At 37.9% G+C, this 13,431-nt stretch overlaps 1 protein-coding gene across 1 annotated transcript; it reads left to right on the forward strand.

The window, feature by feature from the left end:
• The first annotated feature begins 400 nt into the window (after window positions 1-400).
• On the forward strand, window positions 401-12,962 carry Phlpp (PH domain leucine-rich repeat protein phosphatase). Its single transcript, XM_067764232.1, has 3 exons — window positions 401-571; window positions 6,318-6,471; window positions 9,962-12,962. Exons 1-3 carry the CDS (start codon window positions 401-403, stop codon window positions 12,640-12,642), a joined length of 3,006 nt encoding a protein of 1,001 aa, XP_067620333.1. The 3' UTR covers window positions 12,643-12,962.
• Window positions 12,963-13,431: the final 469 nt, after the last annotated feature.

Consider the following 13,431-nt stretch of genomic DNA (forward strand, 5'->3'; position numbering starts at 1 on the left):
TCCACCACCATAAGGTGCTTTAATATATATCTACGTCCATAAGCAAAACAGGTGGAATAGTGGTGGTTGTTCGACCATAACTATTTACCTCTAGACAATTTCCAATAGTGTACGAAGAACAGCTGAAAGACGTGGATGTAAACATAAAATATATTTAGTAAATGAGGAAAAATAAAAAAATTATGGTAAAACATACTGGAATTTTTATAAATTTTTATACTTAATTTGAAACGATGCAACTATCTATTAAATTTATAAAAGTTTATTGGAATATGATTTATTTTTCATAAAGTTCGAAATGTTTTGAAACGCATTCAGGCAAAATTTTAATGTGTGTAAATTCAAAAATCGCTGATGCATGAAAAAATTGTTGCGAAAACCTTTAAGTGTACCAAAGAAAATGTTCAAAGCTGTTAAGCAGAAGGCTTGTATTGAAATGAATGGTTCGAAATTGAAAATTAGAACGAATGCTCTGGAACAAACAAATAACCTAGATTCGAGTGAAAATGATAAAGATATGGGATCAGATGAAAATCAACTTGGCGGCAATATTTTAATTGGAAATTATGATGTAAGTGTACGATCAAAAAAAAAAAGAAAAATATTTCAAGCTTACGTTTTATGAGTATTAAGTCACGTCACGCTTGACGCATACGGTTTTTTTAAACTCTATTGAAAATGAAAGCAAGTAAGAAAGGCTGAGATCCGATGCAGCTGACTAATATAAACTTCGCTCTAGCTGTTTAGAATATTTCACTTATTGCTTAGACAGATCTTAGCGCTCGTCGTGAATTAACATAACCTCTGAAACTCTATAACTACTGGACATAGATTAGGTTGCAGTGCCTGCCCACGTTCACACTTAGGCCAGTGACATTAGGCTCGTTATGATATTATGAAAATACACCATTACATTTCCTTTCGAACGATTTTCCATTATATTATACTCCACGATCTGGCATAGATTATGCAGAAAGGGAGCTCCCAGAAACCGCTGCCTTGCGCCACTTAACACCGCGCAGTTGAAAATTAGGTAAACCACCGTTTCCCCCTCTTCATCCTCTTAATAACTGGAAAAAATTACGACAAGATTTCCTATTGTTGTTGTTGAAGCGATAAGGACACTCCCCGAAGGCCCTGCGGAGTGTTATCGATGTTGATGGTCCTTTGCCGGATGTAGACCCGGTTCGTTCTGGTAATAAGCATAAGCCCTCCCACCTCCTATATCCATCAGGAACTTGTGGTTCGCCAGAGCCTCGGCTGTTAAAACAGGTTTCGCCACGGGTATGTGAGGTTGACAATTTGGTTAGAGAATCTATATATTGCGCTGGCAACCACTTGAAAGGGCTGCGCTACACAACCACTGGAATCTATTTGGCAGGCATACCTACCGCGAGTATATTCTAAGCCCCCTAACCCGCTGTGGTGATTTCCTATTAGGTAGTGGCCAGTTAGTACTCCTACAAGTGTGGAAATCTTATCCCTATTTAGGATGTAAACGAGATCTTTCAGGATCCCATTTTGACCAGGTTCCTTCGATGTCCGACAACCCGGATTATGAAGCCATCCTTCAACGCTTTACGGTAGATGTGAACCTTAAGCATTATCTTGCTAAGCGTTCTTGGTCAGAAGGAATCTGCATGGTCGTACCCTGCCTGGCGAGTTCGTCTACAATGCAATTTCCCTCGATGTCCCTGTGACCAGGGAACCATGCGAGGTGTACACAGTTCTGTTGGATAGATATGGGCAACAGTTTAGTGTTAGTTCAGAATTGAACGAGTAAGAGCCAAGGGATTTGCACCTGGCGCAGGCTGCCGCTGAAAATAAAGATTTCGTTGCCAATATTATGTGTCCCTATCCTTACTGCGACTTTCGTGACGGCTGGTAACTCTGCCTAGAAGACCCTTTAGTGATCAAGAAGTCTGAAGCAGAGTTGGGGGTCTAAGTCCCTTGAATATACTCCACCTCCAACTCTGCTGATTAGCTTAGAACCGTCAGATAATACTTTTTTCCTGGTTAACAAGGCCGTTTACAGTTCTGAATTTGTATCTGTCAGCAGTAATGTGGCTGCATCGTAATGCCATCTTTGTTTTTTCTTTAGGTTAGCTCGTTCCTCTAATGTTCATGGCGGCGCTATATAGCATATGAGAAGTGAAACGTCGTTAGGGTTAAGATCGCTCTAAGTAAGCAGGGTTAAGAGCCAAGCTATATGTTCCGTGAGAAGTTTCTCGACTTTAAATTTCCTTTGGGTTTAACTGTAATCTGCGTATCTTGAATGCCACAAGTCAATATTTGAAACTCGGAAAGTGTGAAAATCCACAACAAACGACGTGATCAATTTGGTTTTGTGATCTTTGATCAGAAGACAGCTACTTAGATTAGTGTATCGTTTTGATCTGCAACTACAGATCACCACATTCCGGCAAATGGCCACGTCATCTGTTGGCATATTTACATGCTTGAATGAAACTACATGGCTGCGAAACCTTCACCACAAATCCAGCACCTGGGAAGTGTGGTAGTTGTCGTAAGGACCGATTGCCGGTTTTGATAAAAGCCTTTCAGCTTAAGAGGACAACAATCAATCGGTTATCGGTTATCATAGTCCTTAAAACATTTCCCATATTCATCATGAAACGGAAGAGTTCACTTCGGAGGCTTGGTTTTTATTTCGAAGTGGACCCGTTGTTGATATATTCGTAAGTAGTATTTAAATATATAAGTATGTAGCGAGATGTTTGCTCCAAGACATACGCTGAAAACCTTTATGAGCTCTTTACCCTTTCCTTTCCTTCTCTTCCCTTTCCTTTCCTAGAAATATTCCTCTTAAACACATTCTTTGGAATATTCGCTATATGCTGTCCGTATGAAGTTTAACTACTTAGACTCCTTCATTTAAGGTTTTTATCACAAAGTTTTGGTTTTTCAATACATAGGTACCTACTTGTAGATAAAGGCACAATTTGTTTAAAGGCTCTATTGTTAAAGGCTAATACGCTACGTGGATTAGTCGGTTTTTCGATAACTACTGTTAATTTGTATATATCTCGATAACCAAGTCGAATAATAAAGTTTTAGATTTTTTTTTTTTGCAATATATGGGCAACCACTTGTAGAATAATCCTCAATTTGATATAAGGTTCCATCGTTAACCCTGCAAGGTAAAGTGGGAATTTGTCGTTCTCTAATAACACATAAATTGTTCTATACCTCTTGACCAAGGTAGACTTCTTAAACCTTTTTGTTTGTATTATATAGCTAACAACTTCTAGATTAATCTACAATTTGATATAAAGTTCCATCATTAACCCTTCAATGCAAAACTTTGAATTTAACGGTACACAAAAGACCCAGCACCTAAATTACTCAATATCTCCTAAACCGAACAAGATTTTCGAAACTCTTCTTTTGCGTTACATAGCCACTAATTCATATATAATTCTACAGCCCTACCCATGGTTCTATCCTTAACGGTTCAATGTCTATGTGCGATTAATCGAAAGATCGATCTGAGCTGACTACCAACTGTCTTTTGTGAATATCTCTTGAAGAAAGCAAAATGCAATGATTTTTTTTTTTTGTTCAATCATATAGCTCCCCAATGTAGATTGATCAACAATTTCACTCAAGGTTTTATCGTTAACAGTTAAGGCGCTACGTGGATTAATCGGTTTTTCGATATCAGCTGAATTGGTGTATATCTCTTGAACAAAGCCAAACGACATAGTCTTTGTTTTTGCAATGTATAGCTCTCTACTTGTAGATTAGTTCACAATTTGATATACAGTTCCATCATTAACATTTAAAGGCGAAATTGGGAGTTATCGGCACACAAATGACCCAGCACTTAAATTGCCCCATAACTCTTGAACCAAGCCACATAACAAATTTTTTTTTTTCTGCAATATTTAGGCCTCCACATTTAGATGAATCCACAACTTGCTATAAAGTTCCATCATTAACCCTTCAAGGCAAAAACTGAATATATTGTTACATAAATAACCCAGCACATAAATAACGTCATATCTCTTGAACCAAGCTAGATTTTTTAAACTATTCTATTGTATTATGTAGCCAGCTTCATGAGAATTACTCCACAGTTAGACTCAATGTTGTATTATCAGCGGCTCGATTTCTACGAGCGAGTTATCGCCTCATCGATCAGTGCTTACTGCCAACTGATTTTTGTGTATATCTTTTGAACAAAGCAAAATTTGATTTTTTTTTCTATTTCATCCATATCAGCACCTTATTTAGACTGATTCACAATTTGATTCAAGTTTCTATCACTAACGGTGAAGGCGCTAAATGAATTAATCGGTTTTTCGATAAACTGTGTCCATTTCTTGTACCAAAGCAAACGGTAAAGTTTTTGCTTTTGCAATATATAGATACTCACCTGTACACTAAGCCACAATTCGATATACACTTCTATTATTAACGCTTCAGTGTGTACCGATAACACCCGATTTCTCCTTAAAGGGCTAATAACGGAACTTTATTTCAAACTGTGGACTAAGGCATAAGAGAATACCTACATGTTGCAAAAACAAAAACTTGAACATTTGCTTTGGTTCAAGAAATGGACACAATTTATCGAAAAATCGATTAATGCATTTAACGCCTTTACCGTTAATGATGGAACCTTAAGTCAAATTGTGGATTAATCTATAAGTAGGTGCCAATGTAATGAAAAGAGAATTGTTTTGAAATTTTGCTTGGTTCAAGAGACATACACAATAATCGGTTTTGTCGACAGTAGATGTCGTGCATCGGAAATCTTACGTAGCGTTTGAACCGTTAAAGATAAAACGTTGAGTCAAATTGTGTCTTAAGCCTCAGTTAGGTAGCTATATAATGCAAGAAAAGAAATCGAGAATCTTGCTTGGTTCAAGGGATATAGGGCAATTAAAGTGATGTGGCATTTTTTTACTGATATCTCCAAATTTCGCCTTGAGGGGTTAATGATGGAACTTTATAACAATGTGTGGAGTAATCTACAAGAGGAGGCCTACATGTTGCAAAAACAAAAACTTTACCAGTTAGCTTGGTTTAAGACATATAGGCCAATTTAATCCGTTTTTTCGGTAACTACCGTGTCTTTGTGTATATCTCTTGAACCAAGCCAAATGACAAAGTTTTTGTTTTTGAAATGTATAGCTCTCTACTTGTATATTAGTCCACAATACGATATAAAGTTCCATAATTAACCCTTCAAGGCGAAATTGGGAGTTATCGGCACACAAATGACCCAGCACTTAAATTTCCCCATAACTCTTGAACCAAGCAACATTACAAAATTTTTTTTGCTGCAATATTTAGGCCTCCACATTTAGATTAATCCACAACTTGCTATAAAGTTCCATCATTAACCCTTCAATGCAAAAACTGAAATATATTGTTCCCGAAATGGCCCAGCACATAAATTGCGTCATATCTCTTGAATCAAGCTAGATTTTTTAAAAATTGTCTATTGTATTATGTAGCAACCTTAATGGGAATTAGTCCACATTTAGACTCAATGTTGTATTATTAACGATTCGATTTCTACGTGCGATTTATCGCTGGATCGATCAGTGCCAACTACGAACTGATTTTTGTGTATATCTCATGAACAAAGCAAAATTTCAACTTTTTTTCTTTTGCATCCATATCAGCGTCTAATTTAGATTGATCCACAATTTAATATCAGTTTCTATCACTAGCGGTTAAGGCGCTAAATGCATTAATCGGTTTTTCGATAAATTGCGTCTATTTCTTGAACCAAAGCAAATGGTAAAGTTTTGTTTTTGCAATATATAGATACTCACTTGTAGATTACGCCACAATTCGATATACACTTCTATTATTAACCCTCCCGATTTCTCCTTAAAGGGCTAATAACTGAACTTTATTTCAAATTGCGGACTAAGACACAAGAGGATACCTACACGTTGCAAAAACAAAAACTATGCCAGTTTGCTTGGTTCAAGAGATATATGCCATTTTAGGTGCCTGGCCATTTGTGTACCGATAACTCTCGATTTCGCCTTGAAGAGTTAATGATGGAACTGTATAACAATGTGTGGAGTAACCTACAAGAGAATACCTGCAGAAACAAAAACTTTACCATTTGCTTTGGTTCAAGAAATTTACACAATTTATCGAAAAACCGATTCATGCATTTAGCGCCTTACCTTTATGGCTCTACCTCTATTCCTACATTTCTCCATTTTCTCTTGCCCCTAACTTATATACATAAAGATATTACACGACGTATTGATTTGATTTATTGTTGTATTGTACCATAGACCATTTTCATTTATATATATTTGCAGTTTTTAAAAGAATTAGAAATCACCGAAAATGGAATGGCCATTTTGGATTTGAGCTCCTTGGAGCAACTTGAGACATTAACTTGTAATTACAACAAATTAAAGGAGTTGATTATAAATGGAAAGAGTTTGAAAACACTAACAGCTAAACATAACAGTAAGTACAATAAGTATGTGGGTCAACGATTTGGTTTATACCTTGGAAGGCGGTCTTCAAAAACTTCTACCACCAGTACTTTATGCTACATAACAGGACAGCAGTAGGATACACTGCTGACCATAGAAATCAGCAAAAGTTTCCTTTTTAGAGTGCTTCAGCAATTGACAGCATTGCCAATAACAGCATATTTTTACTCATGGAATAGAAATCTTCAACTTTTCTGCATTCCACTTTTTCAACCGCTCTCTGACAGCAATATTCGACCTACCGATGTAACCGTGCACGAGGAGTATATTTGTCACTCGCAGCATACCACCATTGAGGCTTCAATTGAGCCCAGAAGAACAGCGGGTACGATAAGGACTATTGCGTCGACCCTAAAAAAAGGATGCGGTCTATAGGGCCAAGCTTTTTTCGGGTGAGCGTTAACGTAATGCAAATAGAGGAGAGAGATGTTTAGCTATGACAAAAATGTGAGAGTGTAAGCTTTGAGTTGAGAAACCTTGGCCGATATTAAACGAGGACAAGACAAAGGATTTGCTGCCATCAGAAAAAGAATCGTGGCACTACTGCCTTGACACGACATGTTTCGTTCATATCATTAATTGGCGGCTAACCGCGTAGGCGATTTTGGCAGTTGCATAACAACGCATTATTGTTTAGAGATAACTGCCGCCAATTGAGAGCACCAAGGGAGGTCGAGTCTTCTTTTTCCTGCCTGTTTCTACTTAGTGGAGGTATCTCCCTTCCTGTACTACTCGGAGTGAAATAATCCATTCTGATAATATGACGAATATGAATATTCCAATTTGGAATGCAGAAAACCCAATGAAAAACCAGTCTTGACAAAAAATGCAAAAGCCCCCAACGACGATATAACCGCGGTAGGTATGCCTGACGTAAGGGGCGACTAAAATACTGGATTCAAGGGGTTTGTGTAGCGCAGCCTTTTCAGGTTGCCAGCGGAATACATAGCTTCTCCAAATCCAATTGTCAACCTCACCTATCCGTGGCGAACCCTGTTTCATTAACAGCCGATGCTCTGGCGACCCCGAACTCCTCATGGATATAGGGGGCTTGGTACCGAACGTACCGGATCTGCATCCGGCAAAGGACCATCAACTTGATAGCACTCCCCAGGGCCTTCGGGGAGTGTCCTTATCGCTACAACAACAGCAACAACGATCAAAGATCCCTGCCTATATCAACACCCGCCAGTGGCATCACAGAAAACGAAAGACCCCTTGCTGTTGTAGCAGTGCTTCGCCCCATCTAATAGGTGCAACTACTCACGAATTGGGGTTTGGGAAGCGTTGTCGTTATTGACAGTCATTTGCTTGGAATGGATCCGCTGAGTTCTACTGCAAGCACCTAAGGAAGATTAACTGTCTAGGGAAATATTTTATATGATTGCGTCGAATCTTCAAGTTATTCGACCGCCTCTTTCCGTAAAGAACTTTGGGTGACCAGAGCATGGCCAATCATGGCGAAAAGGAGACGATTGATGCGCTTTATTGCAAAATGATCAACACTTTTTGGCTTCACTGCCCCGATTGCGATGTTCTTAATTTCGTTATCCGTATCTTGTCCGAAAGATACAAGCAAGCCACATACCTACTACTAACTTAAGGGGCGGTTAACTGCTTAATTGGCGCCTAATTACTAACTAAATTTGCGCTTGACTGCATAAACAGTTATGGGCGTCCAAAAAGGTGCGCCATTGTCTTATTCATTGGGCAAGGACGTTTTGCCGCTGCTCCTTCTAGCGGAGTGGGGACAGTCCTATTCCCCTGCTTCCGATAAGGAACCGTTTTTGGCCGCATCATCATCTTTAATTCGCATAACATTACCGTAGCCGCTAAGTAGTTATCTGATGCTGTCGTGGTCTATGCTTCTGCAATATACAGCAGGAAGAGTACGATAAGTGAAGTAATAATCGTCGTTTGTCTACAGAGGACTAAACCTTTCAATTTCCCACCAAAGAAGCATTTGTTGGCAAGCAGACTATGTTCTATGGTATTAATCGTATTTTCTTGATGTCAGATAATTGCCTATTAAGTATCTCGTACTTAACTTACTTACTTACTTAATTGGCGCTTAACCGTTTAAACGGTTATGGCCGTCCAACAAGGCGCGCCAGTCGCTCCTTCTCTCTGCCAACCGGGGGCAATTGGTCACACCAAGGGAGTTTAAATCGTTTACCACCTAGTCCTTCCAACGGAGTGGGCCGCCCTCTACCTCTGCTTCCATAGGCGGGTTCCGATAGAAAAACTTTCTTGGCCGGAGCGTCATCTTTCATTCGCATAACATGGCCTAGCCAGCGCAGGCACTGCGTTTTAATTCGCTGGACTATGTTGATGTCCGCGTATAGCTCGTACAGCTCATCGTTAAATCTTCTACGGTACTCGCCATCGCCAACGTGTAGAGGTCCATAAATCTTTCGAAGAACTTTTCTCTCGAACACTCCCAGAGCCGCTTCATCTGCTGTTGTCATGGCCCATGTTTCTGCACCATATAGCAGGACGGGTACTATAAGTGACTAGTGGAGTATGATTTTCGTTTGTTGAGAGAGGACTTAACTCCTAATCGTTAATTAAACAACTAGATTTGGTTAGATCAGCTCATCTGTATGTTTATGGTTAAGTCATCAAAAAAGGCTATTAAAGCCCGACTAAAATAGGAATGTTTATGTTTATTGTATTGCTTAGAATTATATTGTCCGTTACACACCTCCGCAGTGTACCAAACGAATATATCGTTATATTCAAACTAAGTATAAACTTGACATAATCATATTCACATAAAACTCAAGCCTCAATAGTCTTAAAGAAGTCAATGTAATCGGTTACCATAACGTCTTAGTCAAAACCGTGTACATTAGGGTGGGTCAAATTGTATGGGGAAAAATTGGGGGAAAAAAAACTTCAGGTGCACATCCAGTTTCTGAATCTATGGGCCATACTGAGTAATAATGTCCATGGGACCTTAGGTCTGAAATGAATTTCGAGCCTCCCTAATTTTGTTAGAAAATTTTATATCCCAATCCGAATCCGAATTTGATATTTGTTTTCATGTATTTTATTTGTGAGAGCCGCTATTCGGATGGGGATATAAAATTTTCTAACACAATTAGGGAGGCTCGAAATTCATTTCAAACCTATGGTCCCATGGACAATATTACTCAGTATGACCCATAGATTCAGAAAGTGGATGTGCTTTTCAACAATAAATTTGACCCACCGTAATATATATAGTTAGATTATGACTCAGTCGCCACATCGAATTCGATAATAAGCTTTAAGCTGACAGCTTTTGTCAGGCTAAAACCCCTTTCATTCCGGTACGTTGTACCGCAGTAGCTCAAATTTTACACAATCGTAACGAAATTAGTTCCATCAGATATAATATCGTATCTTTAGCCGAAGCCAATCGTGCCCCCTTCCTTTGATTTTAGCATATTTTAAATATTATTTTTGTATTTTTGCAGAGATCGTCACGATCAAAGCACTCTCTCCGCCAACAAAACTAGCAAATATCGACATCTCATATAATGATTTCGAAGAACTCCCCGATTGGTTAGGAGCCTGCAGTAACCTTACCAGCTTACAGGGTGATCACAATAAACTATGGACCATTGACAATATCTTCGCAACAGATGGTTTTCAAAAATTACATACATTCAGTGTTGCTTACAATCAGCTGACATCATTGAATAGTTTGTCACACATTTTTGGTACAGTGTCGCATTTACATATGCAATGCAACAAATTACAAAAGTTAAGCGATAACTTCTTTGCAATAACATGTAAAACGCTAAAAGTATTGAATGTTTCATGTAATAATCTAAGCACGATAGGGGAAGCTACGGGTTGTAACGAAACTTGGGCGCTGGAAGAATTATATCTCTCGAATAATAGTTTGAACGAGAACATATTTCCAACATTTGCCGATGCGAAAAAATTACGCATCGTTCATGCGGCCTATAATAAAATAAGGGAATTACCTGAAAATATACTGCAAAATTGGTGTGACCTAGAGATACTTGTTTTATCGGGTAACAAGCTACAAAACTTGCCTGAAAAAATATGTGCGCTTTCGAAATTGGAGGTTTTGCGATTACATTCAAATCTCTTAAAGAAAACACCCAGCCTAACGAGATTAACAAATTTAAAAGTACTCGATTTGGCGCATAATCAATTGGATCATGTGAATCTTTTAAATATAATGCCAAAAAGTATAAAATATTTGGATATATCATGTAATTTGCAATTACAATTTGATGAAAGACAAGTAAAAATGTGCCAAACAATCAAAAAAATGAGTTTAGTTGATGTAACGGGTAAAAATCGTGCATGCTTGCCGACAACAACAAAGTTTGAAGAACTGAAAGATAACAGTAATATAACAACGCGACAACAACCCTGGACATTGGGTTTTACCGAAACAACAGGTAAATGTCGTAAATTACAAGTAAAACAAATACGTTTGAGTAATTACGCGGATGACGAAGGACTTTTCGGTATGTTGGAGAGTGAAACTTTGGGCGGTGGAGTTACGACGGCTTTGGTGAATTTAGTGCCACAAGTTTTAAAACACGAGAGAGGTGTTAAAGCGACAGCAAAAGAGTATATGAAATATACTTTGCACTCTGTATATCAACGTTTGGCAAGTGAGCGTGAATGTGAGGATTTACACATAGCACTGTGTCATATTACGAAAGAGACAGCTTGTCTCAAGGATTATATGCGTCCAAAACGCACACGACGTTACGTGTTACGTGTTGCAAGTTTTGGCAACATTAAAGCGTATCTGGTACGTAAAACAACGACGATATGCTTGACAAGCACAGCATACAAAACAAAGCTTGCCAACATAGCACGAAGTGATGCAGCCGCTAAAGATGCAGTTAACGTTAACGCGCGCTTAATTCAACCCACAATACATGAAACTTACTTAACCAATGAAGATGAATTTGTTGTTGTCTGCAATGCTAGCTTATGGCAAGTTATGGATATAAATCGTGTTATCGTTGAGCTACGAAAAGAAGCGAATGTAGTTTTAGCTGCTAAACGTTTACAAGATATGGCACAAAGTTTTGGCGCTGTCGAGAATTTAAGCGTGATTATAATACGCTTTCGTTATATTGGTACCGATGTTGATGATTTGTTAAAAGAACTCAAGCAAACAGTACGCAAAAATCCGTTATCACAACAATTTAGTAACGATGATAAATTATCGATTGCAAGTCATCGTCTCATTGGGCGTTGTGCGCCGCGCCAAGCTTTAATAGGAGGAGGAGGTGGTGGTGGTGGTGCATCCCAAATGAAGTGTGATCGTTCATCACCTAGTGGACAAAGTGATAATACGCATAATTATCTTAACAATAATAATAGCAATAGAACTCTAATACAAAATGAAGAATACGCCTTTGCCACGGAGCATGTGATAGAAGAGGATGATGTTGATGATTTGGAAATTTTACATGAAACTGAATCAGTGCTTTCAGAAGAACAATTCAAATGTTGGGAATATATGTTGGAACAAAATACGCAATTACTATTCGATAAAGAACTTAATACGATAACGAAATCGATTACAAAAAGTTCAAAAAGTGACATGATTGCCGAGTTAGCTAATATTGAACAGGAGGATAAAAGTGAATATAAAGAAAGTAATTTATTAAAAAATTTCGGTAATCGTTTCATATCGCATAGTTCACCGCAATTGTTGTATAGCGAAATTAAGCAACCGTTAACAACATTCGCACATAAACAACAAGAGAAACGCTTTCAACGTCAGCAACAACAGCACCCACATCACCAGATGCACCACCAAAGACAGCAGCAACAACAACAACCGCATCAACAGCAATTATCATTCTTATCAAAACACTTTGGCAGTTGTCGTTCATTTCAAACACAATCCCGTTACAATCTTTTCGAATCAAAAAGTCAAAATTCATTAAATATTAGTGGTTTGCCTACAAAGTGGAGTGGTGGCCCAAATGCTGCCTACTTTGGATCCTTACAGCGTTTAATGCCATACAATTTGGAATATGATTTTACTCTCACCCAAGATCGTACAGCATTTGATGAGGAAGATGATGAGTTCAATGATCAAGATGATCGTATGAAAAAATATTGGGGCATAGCTACTACCGAACTATAGAGGATATTTGTGAGTTATTAGCTACCAGTGCCGGGTGATAGGGATTACGATTGCAAGACGTGTACGACAGGAGTAGTTGCAATTTCGATATTTTTCTTAAATTATGCTTCCAAACGATTAGCATTACGATACCTAGACAGAAACTTGTACAGTAGTCGTAACTGACACCTTTTTCAATTCTCTATTAATAATTGTTAGCCTATCGAACTACGAAATTGTAATAACATTAAAGTAAGGATTAAAATAATAATGTTAAAATATGATAAAAACCAGGGCTGTTCAAAATTTTGTATATTGAAGTGCAAATCACAATACATATATTAAATAAATAATAAATTATATATACGCTCAAACTTTTTTAAATTGAAAAAAAAAAAAAAATAATAATAAATTTTGAATTAAAATTTTTCTCAGTGCTACAATATTTTGAAACATTTTTATACTCAGCTGAGCAGAGCTCACAGAGTATATTAATTTTGTTCGCATAACGGTACCCCGTAACGGCATAAACTAATCGAGATAGATATAGACTTCAAAATGATCTGGGCGAAAAAAGAAATTCATTTAGCCATGTCCGTCCGTCCGTAAACACGATAACTTGAGTAAATTTTGAGGTATCTTATTGAAATTTGGTATATAGGTTCCTGGGCACTCATCTCATATCGCTATTTAAAATGAACGAAATCGGACTATAACCATGCCCACTTTTTCGATATCGAAAATTTCGAATAACCAAAAAAGTGCGATAATTCAAAGACGGATCTAATCCAGTTTTTTTTAAAGAACGTG

Source organism: Eurosta solidaginis, chromosome 2 (genome assembly GCF_040869045.1).
Source record: "Eurosta solidaginis isolate ZX-2024a chromosome 2, ASM4086904v1, whole genome shotgun sequence".
Lineage (NCBI taxonomy): Eukaryota > Metazoa > Arthropoda > Insecta > Diptera > Tephritidae > Eurosta > Eurosta solidaginis.

What these genes read in the sequence shown, in the direction of transcription:
- Phlpp (XM_067764232.1), top strand. Translation starts at nt 401, where the DNA reads ATGTTCAAAGCTGTTAAGCAGAAGGCTTGTATTGAAATGAATGGTTCG. An exon ending in TTTTAATTGGAAATTATGAT is followed by an intron (nt 572 to 6,317) that starts GTAAGTGTACGA and finishes ATATATTTGCAG; the next exon opens with TTTTTAAAAGAATTAGAAAT. An exon ending in ACTAACAGCTAAACATAACA is followed by an intron (nt 6,472 to 9,961) that starts GTAAGTACAATA and finishes GTATTTTTGCAG; the next exon opens with AGATCGTCACGATCAAAGCA.